This window comes from Hyaena hyaena, unplaced genomic scaffold (assembly GCF_003009895.1).
Source record: "Hyaena hyaena isolate Hyena2069 unplaced genomic scaffold, ASM300989v1 scaffold_329, whole genome shotgun sequence".
Taxonomy (NCBI): Eukaryota; Metazoa; Chordata; class Mammalia; order Carnivora; family Hyaenidae; genus Hyaena; species Hyaena hyaena.
This window is the reverse complement of record NW_024080960.1, coordinates 1,425,246-1,442,355: the sequence shown is the minus strand read 5'-3', so window position 1 is coordinate 1,442,355 and position 17,110 is coordinate 1,425,246. Positions and strand designations below refer to the sequence as shown.

At 37.5% G+C, this 17,110-nt stretch overlaps 1 protein-coding gene across 1 annotated transcript in view; it reads right to left on the bottom strand.

Moving 5' to 3' along the window:
- Nucleotides 1-4,972: 4,972 nt before the first annotated feature.
- The window catches only part of PAICS (phosphoribosylaminoimidazole carboxylase and phosphoribosylaminoimidazolesuccinocarboxamide synthase), a 28,063-nt gene continuing 15,925 nt past the window's right edge, over nucleotides 4,973-17,110 (bottom strand). Inside the window, exons 4-9 of the mRNA XM_039249043.1 lie at nucleotides 16,518-16,697; nucleotides 16,304-16,417; nucleotides 15,541-15,624; nucleotides 13,456-13,636; nucleotides 11,729-11,887; nucleotides 4,973-7,414 (exon numbers count right to left, since the gene is read on the bottom strand). Coding sequence (XP_039104974.1) covers nucleotides 7,248-7,414; nucleotides 11,729-11,887; nucleotides 13,456-13,636; nucleotides 15,541-15,624; nucleotides 16,304-16,417; nucleotides 16,518-16,697 — 885 coding nt within the window. The 3' untranslated portion in view covers nucleotides 4,973-7,247. The remainder of the gene's footprint in view (nucleotides 7,415-11,728; nucleotides 11,888-13,455; nucleotides 13,637-15,540; nucleotides 15,625-16,303; nucleotides 16,418-16,517; nucleotides 16,698-17,110) is intronic.

Here is a 17,110-nt window from a genome sequence, read left to right as displayed (position 1 = left end):
GGGCGGGGCCACCTCTGACCCGGAAGAGGATTTCTGAGGTGGCCAAGTGGAGGAGGAAGCTGGTGGTTGCTAAGCGTTTCGGAGTCGGGAAGCGGCCTCCTGCCTGAGTCAGCATCGGAGGCCGAGATCTTATAGGAATCTGCCTGGGTAGAGTCGATACATCTTACCTGAAGCCGATCTGAGGAACGAGTGTCGTACCCCGGAAAGGGGTTCAGAAGGGATTCACCATACAGTATTGGTTCAAAGCAGCCCGCGGTTCCGGGGCTACCGCTGCCGGCGAAGCAGCACCCTGGTACCACGAGGCGGGGCTGAGTGACGGCCTACGGAAGATAAATAAAAGGTCTGTAGGGTGCTAAAATACTAGCTAGAAACCATAGGGAGACCTCTGAAGGAGAGGGAGAGAGGCGGTTCTCTCTGCTGCTGGAGAATACTTCACAAAGGAATGGTATTTGAAAAGGATCTTGAAAGATTAGGAAAACCTGGGGTTGGGCCTGGGTAGAGGTCTGGCAGAGAAGCAAATCTGAGGAAAGGCATAGAAGAAATAAAGAACTTCCAAGTACAAAGCCCGTTTGATGAAACGTGCCCTTCCTCGACTGCCCTTTAGGCTCCAGTTCAGCAGCAGTCGGCGCTAAGGGCCAAAGGATAATGTGTTTTGGGCTAGAATGCCTTGATTTAGTTCCTGGCTCTGCGACTCACTATAGATGCCTATGAGCAAGTTATTTATGAGTCCAACAGTTTTCCTGACCGTAAAATAGGGAAAACATAATTCTAGGGATAAAAGATACCTCATGCATCTCAAGTAATACATAGACATGGGAGGTTTATAGTTTTGGTAAGAACTTAAATACCAGGATATATTTGAATGCCAGAACAGAGTAGCTATTGAGTACTCTTGAGAATGACAGGACATGTTGAACACCTACTCTGCAGACTCGTATATTGTTAAAATCCTGCTAACTCTTGCCACTTCCCCTCTCTTCTCTTTCTCAGCATCCTGCTTTCATTCTTCAATATTTCTGTATCCTAGTTCCAGGTTAAAAAAAGTTACTTCTTTGGGGCGCCTGGGGGGCTCAATGGGTAAAGCATGGTATCTCCAGTCCGGTCATGATCTCACAGTTCATGAGTTCGAGCCTGGAATTGAGCTCTGGGCCAACAGCTTGGAGCCTGGAGCCTGCTTCAGATTCTGTGTGCCTCCCTCTGTCTCTGCCCCTCCCCTGCTCATGTTCTATCTCTCAAAAGTAAAATAAACATTAAAAGAAATTAAGGGGTGCCCGGGCGGCTCAGTCCGTTAAGTGTCTGACTTTGGCTCAGGTCATAATCTCGCATTTGTGGGCTGGACGCCTTGGGCTCGGTGCTGATATCTCAGAGCCTGGAGCCTACTTTGGATGCTGTTTCCCTCTCTCTGTGCCTGTCCCCTGCTCACGTTCTGTCTCTCAAAAAATAAAATAAAAAATGTTAAAAAATTTTTTTCTTAAAGTTACTTCTTTGACCTTGCAGACTAGCAACATTCCCCATTACTCTCTAATATAGCCCTTTGCTTCTGAGCACTCAGCATTTAAGGCCTATCTCTTTATATGGACTCTCACTTCCATGAGGCCAGAAGCCATATCTAACCTTATTCATGGCAGTATCCTTAAGCTCTAGCATACTGCCTGGCACATAGTTGGTACTCAACTTTTTAAGTGAATGAGTTTTTGCTTATGTTTCCCCTAATCTGAGTTCCTTCAGGGCAGAAGGTATTGTCCAGCTCATGGTTGTGTCCTTTGGTATCTGGCGCGTTTCATGTCTGGTCAGTATAATGCAGTGTAAAAACAGCACTATTGGTCTAGTGAATTCTAAGAGCTCAGGAGGATATGATCTCTGTAAATTAATAAAAATGGAAGAGTTGTGGACTTTCAGTTACTGTGGAACTATCACAAATTTTAAGCTAATTATGCCTAGATTTCAGGGGGTTAAGGAAGTGCCGGATGACATCTGATATGCCTGAAATTTTGTGTGAACTTTTCTGAGAAAAGGTTTCACAGCTCTCATCAGATTAGATTCTCCAAAGGTGTTTTTAATACTATAGCCCCACCACCAAAGGTTAAGAACCACTGCTTTAGTGGGATTCTCTAACTTCTTAAAACATTGACTTTACAAAAGGATTCACAATTTTGGTTTCCTCATCAGTCTGATCCCATATACTATGCAGCTTCTAGAAATTCCTCAGAATTCTATGGATTCCTGTTTGTTTCTTTTGTAATTTTAATGGAGTTTTGTGGCAAATAGGATATAAATATATGGATTATGTCTGCCATTTTTGAGACAAGTCTTCCAAGCCAGCATGATCTTTTTTTTTTTAAAGCATTTATTTATGTGATGCCATTCTCCTACCCTCAGCATGAAATCCAGAAGCCTATCATGTAAGGCCCTATATTACATGGCCTCTGCTTGCTACCTCCCCAACCCACATAGGTCTTTTGTTACTCCCTAGTCCCCTTGCATGTTACACTTCTCTGATATTTAGTTACATGTAGTTCCATGTTGCCGTACCTATGGGAATTTGCACATTTATCCACTTCAAATATTACTGAATGCTTCATACGTGCTGGTTTCTGGCATTCTACTAGTTGGGTAGGTATATAATTAACAACAACAAAAGAGACAATCTAGTGTATTCATGGAATGCATTTTCTAGGTGGGAGAGATATAGACAGTGCCCAGTGGTAATAAATTCAATGAAGAAAATTAAGGTAAGAGGGATTGAGAATAGTGGGGAGTTAAGAATCCTTCCTGAGTCCTTTTTACTGACAATATATACTTGTTCTTTAAATCTCCTCCTCTTTTGTGAGCTCAGAATCCCTGCTCCTTTACTCCAGGTTAAGACAATGCAGTGTTTTGAAATTGTCCTCGGAAGACTCCCAAGATTGAGGGCAGAAAATGAATCTTGTTCATTGTTGCATCCCCAGTATCTTGCACATCAGTACTCAAAACCTTATTTTTGCACTAATAGATTTAGTCATTTGTGATTCTGAGCAACTTCCATGTATAGTATCGGTCATTTTAGCCACTCTGAAGCAGGCAGAAAAAAATATTTAACCCTGCTTTACAAATGAGAAATTAGGCTTAAGGAATGATGTGCCCAAGAAAATCCTTTTATTTCCATTCTATTTTCACTGTACCACAATGGTAGATGAACAACTTCATGCTAAGTAATTTTAGGTTGTGGGGTGTTAAATGCAAAAAAAAAAAAAAAAAAGCACCATTAAAACATTTTCACTGGCTTCCCAAGAACTGCTGGGCTGAAGATGGACTGTGGCTCAGTCCAATTATGTTAATTCCCTATCTTTCCCTATTTTTAGAAATGAAATCAGCTGAACATAATATTAAATTCATTTAAAAAAATAAATTCAACGTAATTTTTTCATGGTGAATTTGTTCCACTCATCTTCTAGTCTGCCAAAGGAATGTTAAAAAATGTATTCATGTGTCAGCATATACTTTACATATGTTGATTTAATTCTCTTAACAGTATGAGGGAAGTAGTATGTCTCATTTTACATTTGTAGCAGTTGAGGCGTGACATTTAATTTACTGAAGGTCACATCACCCCTCATCTGGACTGTAATACCCCCTTAACCCATCTCCTGACTTATCTACACAATAGCCAGAGAGATTAAAAAACACGTTAAATGTCATGATCCTGCTCAAGCTTTTGTTTTTTCCTTTCACATTACGTGTAGGCCCCAAGTGATCTAGCCTTTGCTTACATCATCATCTTCCATTCTTGCCTTTGCTCACCAGAGCTCCAGCAATATGTTTGTAGGTGCGCAAAAAGGCAAAGCTGGTTTGCTTCCTTTCTTAGTCTAGCAAGCAATTTCCTCACATTTTTGCATGGCTTGCTCTTTTACATCCTTGCTTTGCTCTACTCAGAAAGCTTCCTCTTATTCCCAACACTGTCCTATCACCTTGGTTCATCTTCATATGCATTTATACTTCCCTAACTCTACCTGATCAATCTTTCATGGTTTGTTCTCCCCAGTAAGATTTTGTGACAGTGGGGGGCCTTGTTTCTATTTACCTCTGTTGTCCTAGGGCCTAGAATTAAACCAGGCAATACATGTATTTCATGAATAGATGAATTAACACAGTTTCACAGAAGAACCTATCTTTGTCTTTTATTTGGCTACAGTGTTTACATTTCAGAAGGCATTAAAGCAACAGCAATTGTAACATGGCTTTATGATACAAAGTTTAAGTATTACATTACTTGGAGAAATTTTTCTTCTTTTTATGTTTATTTACAAGCCCACAGAAAGTACAAACACCCAAAGATGACAAAACAGGTAGATTTGTAGAAGTAAATTTATGTAACAGTTAAAATACTTTCAAACAAGTACTTACTCTAGTACTAATGAAACAACACTACTGAGGATATATATACTCTATGAAACTAATAACGAAATGGATAATGACCATTAAAAATGGTCAGTCCTGGGGCGTGTGGGTGGCTCAATCAGTTAAGTGTCTGACTCTTGACTTCAGCTCAGGTCATGATCTTGTGGTTCATGAGTTTGAGTCCCACTTCGGGCTCTGTGCTGGCAGTGTGGAGCCTGCCTGGGCTTCTGCCTCTCTCTGTGTCCCTCTACTGCTTGCGCTCTCTCTGTCTCTAACAAAACAACAAACACAAACTTTAAAAAAAGGTCAGTCCTATCCACTAGTCTAAATAAATGTTTAAGATTTTTTCATGTACTACACAAAAATAGGTGGAGTTTTTGCTAGGTAGGGAAAGAAGAGTTGAAATTGCAGCCAATGACTATTCAGAAGCCACGAAGCCAAAGTTTAAAGACATTAAAATCATATCTTTATGATATGAAGAAATCTTTATGAAGCATAACCTGATTTTTTAATAATTCTCCCATCTCTAGCAGACAGGCATAGCACATGGCTATGTGAGTAAGGAAATAAAGTGTAAGATTCTATCTTCTTTCTTGGAAATGCCAACCCAACAAAGAACTACTTGTAGCCATTGTAGCTAGAAGAGATTTGGAAAGGTTTCAGGGAGACAGTGAAGATGAAACTAGTACCTAACAAATAGATTTTAATAACAGAATAGATTTTAATAGTTCATTCTAAGAATTTAAGAGACAGATTAAATGATAGGCAAAAAACTATGGAAAGAGAGTTCCCTTGATAAGTTTCATCAGTGATTCTTAAAGTACAAACTACAGACCATGAATTGGCTTCAAGGGAACATCAAAAACCAATGAAATCTGTTGGTAAATTTTGTGTGTAATTTTTAGGGACAGAGTCAATGGCATTCATTTTCAAAGGAGTCTATATTGTAAAAGAGATTGCAAGTTTATATTGTAAGTCCTGGACAACTTCAAAACAGAATGAAGACCTTCTAGATCAGCTTAATAATGTAGAATTTGACCTCCACTTGCTTTTGTATAGATGATGGGTAAATTAAAAACTTGGTAACAAGTGAGCTGTGAAATGTAAGAGAAAAACACCAAGGATGAAATAACACTTCTGATTTGGGGCAGTGAGAGTAGCCAGAGTTAACAGGCTGGCTGGAAGATGAATTAAGTTTAAAGCATTCAGACAGAAATACAAGACTACAAACACAGAGCTGGCAATCAGTAATACTAGTTTTAGCTGAAGGAGTTACTCCAATGATTACTTGCAAAAATGGAGAGGCTGTGTAGGAAACCTCAATACTTAAGGGGAAAGAATAATGTAAGAAAAACATCAGGATTGAGGTTGGAGTATTTTGGTGTCTAATCCAAGAAAGAAGAGGTAAGATCAATCATAACCCACCCCACGGAGACCAGGTAAAAGAAATGATATGAAAGGATAGCTTGCTAACAGCTGAGAGGGAGGTGAAAAGGTATAGACAGTGTAAGCCAGTCGCAAGGGTCTTATCCAGATTTGATCTGTAGCAGGGATCAACATTTTTAAAGAAAGTTAATTTTGAAGGTGGAGGGGAGGAGGGGGTGGGAGAATAAGTGGGGTGGGGGCAGGGGGAGAGCAGACCCCACTCCCAGAGCTGAGCCTGCTGCGGGGCTCCATCTCAGGACTGTGAGTTCACGACTCAAGCCAAAATCAAGAGTCAGAGGCTTAACCAACTAAGCTACCCAGGCACCCAAGAAATTCTTAACATTTTGAGGATACAGATCCTTTGGATAAAAACTATGATTGCCCCATTTTTATAAATGTGAACATATATGTAAAATTTTACTTATTTTTTAGTGATCTATAAAAAAGTCCTCAGGACTGCACAACCTAATTTCCAAATGTGGTTTATAGACTGATGATGAACTATAACACCTCTCAGTAACAACTGCTCCTTTAGAGGTGAATCTCAACTGGGTACCCTGCTCAGACTTCTAAGAAGAGAAACTACTTAATGGTTATCAACTAGGAGATTCCAGTTTTGGAAAATGATATTAGGCTGAGGATTGTTAGTTTGGCTAAAACATGTATTATCAGAATTAAAAGAATTTTAGGATCACAGAGGCACCCATTATAGCTAAGTATGATTTACTGTATCTTTCATTTGGAATGGCAAAGTTGACCTATATTCTACTTCCCCTCCCTCATGGGGAACTGCCCTGACACCCATCATAGAAGTTCTCAGAAAAGTCCCCTTTCCATGGCTTCTACAGTATCCCTTTATCTTACTTCATTTGTCTTCCCTACCCTCAACACCCACCTCAACTTTTCTTAAGAAAACAAGCAAGCAGATACAAAACAAAGCAGCATCTCTATCGCTAAAAACACATCTATTCTGAGATACTGACTACAAATAACACAGCATGCCCTTAGGACTTTGTAAAGATCATAATGTAAAAGATGACAATATTTTTCTCTTATCACTCTAAGATACAGGTATTTTAACTTTCTAAAACTTATAGGTTGAGATACAGAAGGTCAAGTAGTAATTTTAGAGCTTGACAATAGGACATTATTAGCATTTAAGAAATATATTTGATTATGTTATCTACCTAACAATGACCATACAGTAGCTAAAGAGATTTTAAAAGTATTCTTACAGTAATTTCACTTCCCCTAAAGAAATATTAACAATTATATCCATATAGTCTACTAACCCATGAACCTAGAAAAGCATTTATTCACTAGTAAATTTTGTTTTCTCTGATTGACTTAAAACCTTTTTATCTTTCTTTATTTTTTTTCCTGAAGCTAAACAAGAAATGTAGTTTTTCTCCTAAAAACAAAAACAAACAAAAACAGTGATGTTCTTATAAGTTGCCCTCTCGGATTTTCTTGTCAGCCTGCTTCAAGGAAATCCATGTATTCAATATACTTGCTCGCAGTTTGGCCCATACCAAATGGTTGTTTAATCCAAATATCTGAGCAGCAAACTGAGCTGATCCTTCTGGTGAAAGTATGGTTGAACAGCCAAGACCTAGTGGTTCAAAAAGGAAAAGACAGAAAATTAAGCTGTCAATAATGAAAACACCATTAGTAAATTATTTTTTTAACAGTAATTTCTACACCCAATGCAGGACTCAAACTCATGACCCCGAGATCAAGATTTACATGCTCTACCAACTGAGCCAGCCAGGCCCCCCAGCAAACTATTTTACATTCAGAGAAGTCCTGTTAACCAAAGACCATACAAAGCTACTGTGTCATCCTTGTCTGAAGTAGGATCTGCAGGAGGGGTTTCCGTATCTACTACTGGAGCGGTAAAGGGCATTCTAAGAGGATAATACTTCTGTACCATGAAAAGCTATTTTATACGCATGGTCTCTCACTCTTTTTACTGAATCTGACTGTAAAGAAATTCACCTTTTTGAAAATTCTTCTCACATATAATAAACCTTTAAATTCCTGGTGAAAAGCAACAAAAATAAAACAAGAATCAAGTAGACAGAAGCACCTGTTCTTAGACAAATTTGAAGTATGTTAATTTTTCCTAGCTGCTACTTTTGTCTTTGCAATTAAACTATTCTAAACACTTAAGCAATAACAAAGTATAATCCAAACAAGGAAGAATTTTACCAAATATCAGGTAATATGTAAATTCAGTATTAATGAGATCTAAAAAAGACAGTATAGTAAAAAAGTAACTTCCTTGGGGGGGCACAGGTTTGCTCAGGCAGAAGTTCTCGGGGTGGTATTATTACCTCTGTGTCACTCGACTCAAGTGCTAACTAGCTTACAGATCCAAAAGCTTCATTTCTAATAGTCTCAGAATTCATCAGGCCCTGACTCCCACTACCCTCAATAAGAATAAAGTGTAATTCACAAGGTGAATTTATTAGTTTGTATTACTAAATCAATTTGTGTAGCTCCATCACTTACTATGTGACAGCTGTCAAGTTACTTAATGCTCATTTTAGTGTCCTTATCAAGATGAGAATGATAACTAGTGGTTATCTTATGTGAGGATTCAACAACTCAATACAGATAAATGAGCATGCCATAAGAGAAAGAGAAATACAGTTTTCAGGGTTTTACAAAGGCCACTGTAAAACTTTTACCCCAAAAGATTATCCTCAATTCTGGTGATCAGAATGCACAAACCTTTGGATTCCCTTTCTCCTTGGACAGTACTAGATAAAAACAGCGAAAGTTTTGCTCATCACATCCCCCCTTTTCTAAAGTCCCTTGGTAACACCTATACTATTCCTCTAGCATAAATTTATTTATACTTTCATTTATAGCCATAGTAAATTTTTCACTAGAGTAGTTGATACAATCAGGTATCTACCTAAAGATCTAAATTTGCGTTAATCACAAGGTGTACTCCCAAAACAGTAAACAGCAGTAAATTATTATGCTAAATATTATACTAGTTTATATTATACCAAAATGCTAAATATTATACTAAAAAGTTTGTTCAATATGTTTCCTGACTATAGACCAAATATGTCCAGCTGTAAAAATATTTTTATTAATGGCATCCTATTTTCTGTACTTGAATTAATTAAAAATGATCTACCAAAGCTTAAAAAAATTTTAAAAATAGTAAAAACATAGTAAAGGAAATAAAACAGACATAAACATGTAAGAACAAGGAGATACAGCAATAACATTTTGCCAGCTAAACAGGAAATGGAGTGGTAACTAACTTAGTAAACAGGAAAATTTTATCCTCAACTGGATGCAGGGAAAAAGGAAAAGCAATATGACCAACATTAAAAAACAACAACAAAGGTTGTAGAATTAGTGGCACCAGGTATCTCTGAAGGGAGAAATGGAGGTGAAAATGAGGCCAAAAAAAAAAAAGAAGATTGGCTGAAAGTTGAGAAGCCATTAGGCCATCAGATCCCCTACCCCATTAATGTACATGAGCAATTACCCTTTCTGCATAATAGTGGAATCTTTAATTTTTTTCTGAAGGTAAAATAGACATTGGTCCAGACTTCTGTGGACTGGAGGGCACCAGGTACAGTTGAGTTAAGAAATACCACAGTGAAAACAGGGAATTTAGTTTATATACGTGTTAAAATCACCAAATTCCAGAATGCTGGCAGCCAGGTTTATTCCCCCAGGTAGAGGAGACTGGGACTAGAAAGATTTTTTGGGTAATTCTGGTCACACATGAGAAAAGATGAAGTGATAGTGATGCAAGGGGTTTTTCAAAGAATAACCCTTCCAGATCACCCCATAGTGGAGCCCACTTTTGACAAGTTTCATTCACTTGACACCCTTACCACCAATGTTTTTGAATTTTTTTTTTCTAATGTTTTATTTATTTCTAGGAGAGAGAGAGAGACAGCGTGAGCAGGGGAGGGTCAGAGAGAGAGGGAGTCACAGACTGAAACAGGCCCCAGCTGGCAGTCAGCACAGAGCCCGACCCGGGGCTCGAACCCACGAACCGTGAGATCATGACCTAAGCGAAAGTCGGACGCTTAACCGACTAAGTCACCCAGGCGCCCCCCCTTACCACCAATCTTTTCTAAAGCTGTACTCTTAAACAAGAACAGCCAAGGATTACCAGACACCAGATAGGTGAGAAAAAGAATGTCAAACAAACTATAGTAATTTCAGAGAGATAAAAAATGTTATTGCAAAGATTAAACAAGAAAAGGATGGGGGACGGGGAAGACCAGAGAACAAAAAAACAGCTCTTGGGAAAAAAAAATTCTGTATCTAGAATGAAAAACTCAATAGAATGGCTGGAATATAAAGTTAAGAAACACTCCAGAAAATAGGCAATAAGAAAAAATAGAAATCAGAATGGTTCAAATTTGAATAATAAATCCAAAAATGAGAAAAGAGAGAAAATACAGGGGGAATGAAGTTATTAATTGAAGAAAAATTCTCAGGACTAAAGAATCAGCATTCCAGATTAAAGAGCCTGGAAGCCCAAGATGAAAATACTCAAGACCCACCTTTGCAAAATTTAAGAAAAATAGGTAGAAAAAGTGACTAAAAGGTTTTAGAAAGAAACAAAATTTATAACCAAGGTAGAATCAGAATGGTGGAAAGATGCCAGAATTCTCAAGAACTCTAGATTATAGAAGACAATGGAGTAATGCTTTCAAAATTCTGAAGGAAAATAACTTTCAACCCTGAATTCCATTCCTAAATTGTGGACTGTGAGGCTATGATAAAAACGTTATAGATATATGAGGTGTCAAAAAAGCTTTCCATCTGTACCCCTTCCTCAGGGAGTTAACTAAGAATGCTCCAATAAATTAAAGAGTAAACAGAGAAAGGGGAAGACACAGGACCTAGGAAAAAGAAGATCCAAGACTAAAGAAGGGCAAAATGCGTGTCTAGGTAAAGAGAGATCCTAAGACAATAGCAGGACAGTAGGCCCAGAGAGAAGCCAGTCCATAGTGAAACAGGTTGGAGGGCTCAAGCACTTAACATATTTGACATATGCCAAGAGCAAATTTATACAACTTTGAAAAAAGTTTGGGGCTTAAGTAACGAGCAAATCAGCTCTTACTGAAATAATACGGACTCAGGACTTATAGATCACATCATTATCTTGGACTATGATAAGCCTACCACAATTCATGAGATTCTGCTCAATAAGCCAATTGACAAATTTACTTATGTTACTTATTCTGGTCCCTAATTTATAGAAACAAAATTTAATTTTCTCCAGAATTCCTTTCCAGAAGTAACAATCACATTTATTTTAAAAAACTCAATACCATGAATGATGTCTTCCTGTGGGGGGCGGGGAGGGGACCCAAATCTGAAAGTAATCTATAGATCTCGCCATCAGTTTGCAGAAAACAGAGGGGATAGAAAAGCATGTTAAACAACATCCAGAAATGTCAGCCAAATCCAAAATGTGAAATATTCTATAGAATAAATGAAAGGGGGAAAAAGGAGGAGAATTAAAAGACTTAAGGAGAGGTATCTATTAAATGTAACGTAAGGACTGTGATGGATCCGGATTTGAACAAATCAACTGTAAAAACAAATGAGATAATCAGAAAAACTTGAACACTAACTGAAAATTAAATGATTTTAAGAAATTATCATTAATTTTTCTTAATTATTAATATAGTATGATTATGATTTAAAACTAAAGTTCTTATTGCTTAGAGAAGCATACTTAGTATTTAAGTATGAAATGCTGTTATCTCAGATCTGCTTGAAAATAATCCAACAGGGAAGGGCTACAGATGTAACAAGATGTTAACTGCTGAAGCTGAGTAATAGGTACATGAGATTTCCTTATGTTACTCTCTCTACTATTTTCTGTGTTAGACATTTTTAACAGTTGTAAAGATTTAATGTATCTTACCACTGGGTAGTCGAAGAGAAGACCAGACATCCTGAGCTCCCCAGTCTGGAGTGAGTGGAGGACAGCTGATCACTGGGTATGCAGTGTTACCAGACATCACTGGTCCTAAACCATTGCTTCTTCCTGCCACTGCCACAAATACAGTAGGAATGCCATCCCCTGGAGAAATTACAAACATGTAGTTGAAAGATTTTAAGATAGGTTAAAACAAAATGTCTATGTGCCTTAACTCCTTCAGTTCCTTTATTAGCAGTCTCCACAAAAAGCAAAAATAAGCCACTATTATTACATATGCATTCAAAATACATATTTCACTCTGCTGCCTACTATATCTCAAGTAACAAGGTAGGGAGAAGAGGTGTGGCCATCTTTGAGACCTAGAGTATAAAGGGATTATCATAGTGTGTGAGGAGATAGCTCAACGGCCCCTTCAACTATGGCTGCTTAGGCTCACTGGAACAAAGAATGACACCATGCTAACTAGGGTCTGTCCTGGTGTCCTTCAACCAACAGTATATAGGAAGACCTCATTAACAGAGAGAAGAGGTTCAGGGGTGCATTTGGAATAAAGGCAGACAGACTCAATAATATAGTACCCAAATATTTAAGTCTCTTCAATATACTTTCTAATGTTCCCTTTCAACATTACATTCTTTGATAAATTTATAAGTTATTCCTTAATTACTTAACACAGATTCCTAACCTGAAATCCAAAATTTTATGTATTTACATTTTTCTGGAGAAAGAGTTCAGGCTTTCATTAGTCTAGAAACTATCCCAGTCTCCCTGCCCACAAAACTTAATTAACTATGCTCCTGTAACAACTACCTTTAGAAAGAATACTTAAATCAACATTTTTCCCAGTTGAGAAACATTAGGTTAGTTTTCTGGGACTCCATTATTTTAGATCAATACTATCCCATCAAGACATTTCTTTTATATACTAAATTCTGAAATTATTCCTTGGGGTGCCTGGGTGGCTCAGTCGGTTAAGCGTCCAAATCTTTCATGATCTCATGATTTATTAGATTGAGCCCTGTATTGGGCTGCACTCTGACAGCGCAGAACCTGCTTGGGACTCTCTCTCTCCTCTTTCTGCTCCTCCCCTGCACATACTCTCTCAAAAACAAATAAATAAACTTAAAAAATAAAAATAACTAAATAACAAAAATTAAAATTATTCCTTAATTTCATGCTTAACTGCCTCCTAGGAAAGGCTGTCCATTAAAAATCCTTGAGAGGATCTGCTACTTCAACCTCAGTCCTCCCAAAATTGATATGGGGCCTATTTTCTGTTGGAGCTATCAGAAACAATATTTGAGAAGCTTTTTATTAGGTGAAGACCCAGCTTTTATTTTCCTTCCATATTACATTTTCTTTTTTTGAGGAGGGGGCTCTATTCTTCCATTTACTTATTTTTAACATTAAAAAAAATCTGAATGTTGGCACATGATGTTGCATTAGTTTTAGGTGTGCCCATGTTGCATTTTCAATTCTTTCTCCCTGAGCCATTCTTTTCTAAGTGCGTTCTTTGGAAGTGCACATCATCGTGCTCGCTTCGGCAGCACATATACTAAAATTGGAAGTGCACATCATCAAAGCCAAGACTACCATATTTTTCCCCCGGAAATGTGGCATAGCTCTTTTTCGGCATTATCAGTCTAAACATAAAATTTTTGGCAAAATCAGGAAAACTTCTTGAAATGCTCTAGTTATACGACATTTACCTTCATACTCTGCTTTAATTCTCAGAGTTTCATCTGGTCCTTTATGGGCAGATGTTACCCGAAGTTCACATGGAATGCCAAAATTTCCACAAGCCTTCTTGATTTTTTCACAGTGACTCAGATCAGAAGTTGACCCCATTAATACTACAACTCTGCACTGACTTTCTGATTTCAGAAGCAACTGGAAAAGAAGAACACGGACATGTAAAAAACAGATGGCAAAAAATGGACAAATATAGAAATGAATACCGTAAGAATAGTCAGTATACAGAGCTATGGTAAAATTACACCTGGACAGAATATTATCTTTCTCAATAAACCAAATTCAAGACAGAGACAAACAGGAGAAAATGATAGAGGATTTTTTTTTCAAAATAACCTCTATATATAAAGAAAAGTGGTCTTCATAATTAAGACCTAAAGAGTAACATTCAAAAAAATTTTTTTCTTAATGTCTATTTTTGAGAGAGAGAATGACAGAGTGTGAGCAAGGGAGGGTCAGAGAGAAAGAGGGAGACACAGAATATGAAGCAGAGCAGGCTCCAGGCTCTGAGCTATTAGCACAGAGCACAACGTGGGCTCAAACTCACAAACTTAAAGATCATGACCTAAGCTGAAGTCAGATGCTCACCAGCTGAGCCACCCAGGGACGCATAAAGAGTAACATTTTTAAAAAAAAATTTTTATATTTTTTATTTATATTGAGACAGAGACAGAGAGAGAAAGACAGAGAGAAAGAGAGAGACAGAGAGAGAGAGAGAAAGAGAGAGAGCTAGTTACAGAGAGAGGGAGATGCAGAATCTGAAGCAGGCTCCAGGCTCTGAGCTATCAGCACAGAGCCTGATGTAGGGCTCAAACTCACAAACTGTGAGATCATGACCTGAGACAAAGTTGGATACTTAACCAACAAAGCCACCCAGGCGCCCCAAGAGTAACATTTTTTAATGAGATAAATTATATCTACTACTATAATACAAAGCAAGGATAAATACTCAACCCTCCTAATTAATACTCAGGAAGCTGAAATATAAAATATTTCATCCTGGAGTCCCTGGGTAGCTCAGCTGGTTAAGCATCCAACTTCAGCTCAGGTCATCATCTCTTGGTTTTTGTTAGTTTAAGCCGTGTCTGGCTCTGTGCTGACAGCTAGGTGCCTGCTGTGGATTCTCTATCTCCATCTCTCCCTCTCTCTGCCCCTCCCTTAATTGTTCTCTCTCTCTCAAAGATAAACAAACAATAAAAATATAATAAAATAACTTCATCCTAAGCTTTTTCATACATTCTGTTTAAATTGAAGTTTTAAGGCCTAATCAGCCAATCTATATTCTAGACCTGCTTGTTAAGCTAATAATTTATAATCTATAAAAAAGATATAAATTTTTTGTTAGTTGCTTGGAATTCAAACTGCATATTTCCATGGACATGATGCACTGAAAACTATGACCACTGGATAGCCATAAATCACATTCAATTTCCATGTAATTACAATAATGATAACACCATAAATTTTAAGTGACATTTTAACATCAGATGGACTTGTAATTCTGAAATCTGCTTGTGGAACCCATGCTAATGGAGCGCTGAGGTGCAGTGGAGAGGTGGGTGGGAAATTAAAGGGTAGGGAGGAGACAAGGATTCTAATTTTTCCCAAAAGAATTTGAGAGTATACTGGCCAGCTTTATAGTAAGGGGTTTTAATATGTCACCAAGGACAGTTCAGTGTACATTTCTTAAAGGTGTTTTTTTTTTTTTTTTAATGTTTATTCATCTTTAAGTGAGAGAGAGAGAGAGCAAGAGCAGGGGAAGGACAGAGAGAGGGAGACACAGAATCCAAAGCAGGCTCCAGACTCTGAGCTGTCAATACAGAGCTTGATGTGGGACTTGAACCCACAAACTGAGATCATGACATGAGCCAAAGTTGTCCGCTTAACCAACTGAGCCACCCAGGGGCCCTTAAGTGCTCCTTTTGTTAAAATCAATGGAAAAAAGAAAGTAACTGCACTTTCTCACTTTCATTTTCCTTTCTGAAGCTAGATTTTCTTGGAAAAAAACACAGTACAGTATGAGTTTACTACAAAAGTTTTACCTCTACTCTTTCTGCAACCCACTCAAAATTTTTCTTTACCATCTGGAGCCCTTCGGGAGTTACTTCTTTGAGGTCACGATATGACTAGAAAATAGGATAGAAAAATTAGAATACAAATATTCTAGTAGTAATATTCTTACTAACTGAAGTTACTTGATTTATGAGTTTTGGGTAGATTATGTAGAGCTTGCAAAACAAGGAATGTATCTGAAAATGTATGAATCTATAAATTCATTCCTTGAATTAGACTAGAGGAGTTCAGACAGTGAAGTATACTTGTATTTTTATTTCATTTCATTAAGTGTTTTCCTACACTAGCAACTACAGTTAACTGCCCTGATAATTCTTATGCATGAAGTATAGAGAACATTTGCCCTAATTTTGTTTTTTATAAATAAGACAGAGCAGAAATGGAGCCTGATAAGATCCAGAACACTTGGGACAGAGCTCCAGATCTGCCACTTATTCTTATAAGGTATCTATCATCCTCTCATTGCCTTAGTTTTCAATTAGCCAAACAAAGATAATACTTGTCATGTGCGAGTCATAATAAATGAGAAATCTGCTTTGTAAACTACTATTCCTATTATTTTTTTTTAGGGTACAAGAAATTTAAGACATATTTATCCTAAAAAGTAAATAGCCGTCAACTTATGCTCTTAACATAGGGAACAATAATTGCCTTTTCTTTTCCTCCCATTTTCCTATTCACTTCTATCCCAGTCTGATCTTGCAAAGAATAAAAAACCCCTGAAGCATTCACCTGTTTGTCTTTCTGTTGGCTCCGATCTCCTGATGGCCAGAGTCTCCAGGAATCATTATCAATAACATCAGCAAGAACAATTTCTTTGGTGGTTACATCAACCCCAAATTCAATCTAGAAACAGCATATCACCAAAGAAAAGCTTTCAAAACTCCACAACTAAAGACATTTCTTAGTTGCAATATTTACTCTCAAACTTCCATTTTATTTGTACCTTCATATCAACCAGCGTACAGTTCTGGGGTAACCAAGATTTCTCCAGTATTTCAAAAATAGCCTGTGTAGCATGACTCATGATATCCACTTCAGTTTGGCCTATAACAAGTCCAGCAAAGCAAAATTTTGCAGCAATTAGCTGTTCTTCAGACCACTGTGGATCATTGTTGGCATCATCCTGCAAATAAAGTGTAAGAATACAATTATTTTACATATAAAAACCTTAAACTTTAGAGATAAATGAAGTCCTTTTTTCCTTGACCATGAATTCCTCAGAAATATTTTTCTCTAACTACTTAATTTTTGATTAAAATAACCCTTTAACTCGTAATAATTTTTTTTAAGTTTATTTATTTTGAGAGAGAGAGAGAGAGAGGGAGAGATAGAGAATTCCATGCAGGCTCCATGCTGTCAGTGCAGAGCCCAACATAGGCCTGATCTCTCAAACCACAGGCCTGATCACAACCTGAGTTGAAATCAAGAGTCTGATGCTTAACCGAATGAGCCACCCAGGTGCCCCAACAATTATTTTTAATTTGTCTACTTTTATTTTTTTGTAAAAAAAAGTTTCAAAGTTATTTTTTTAAAAAA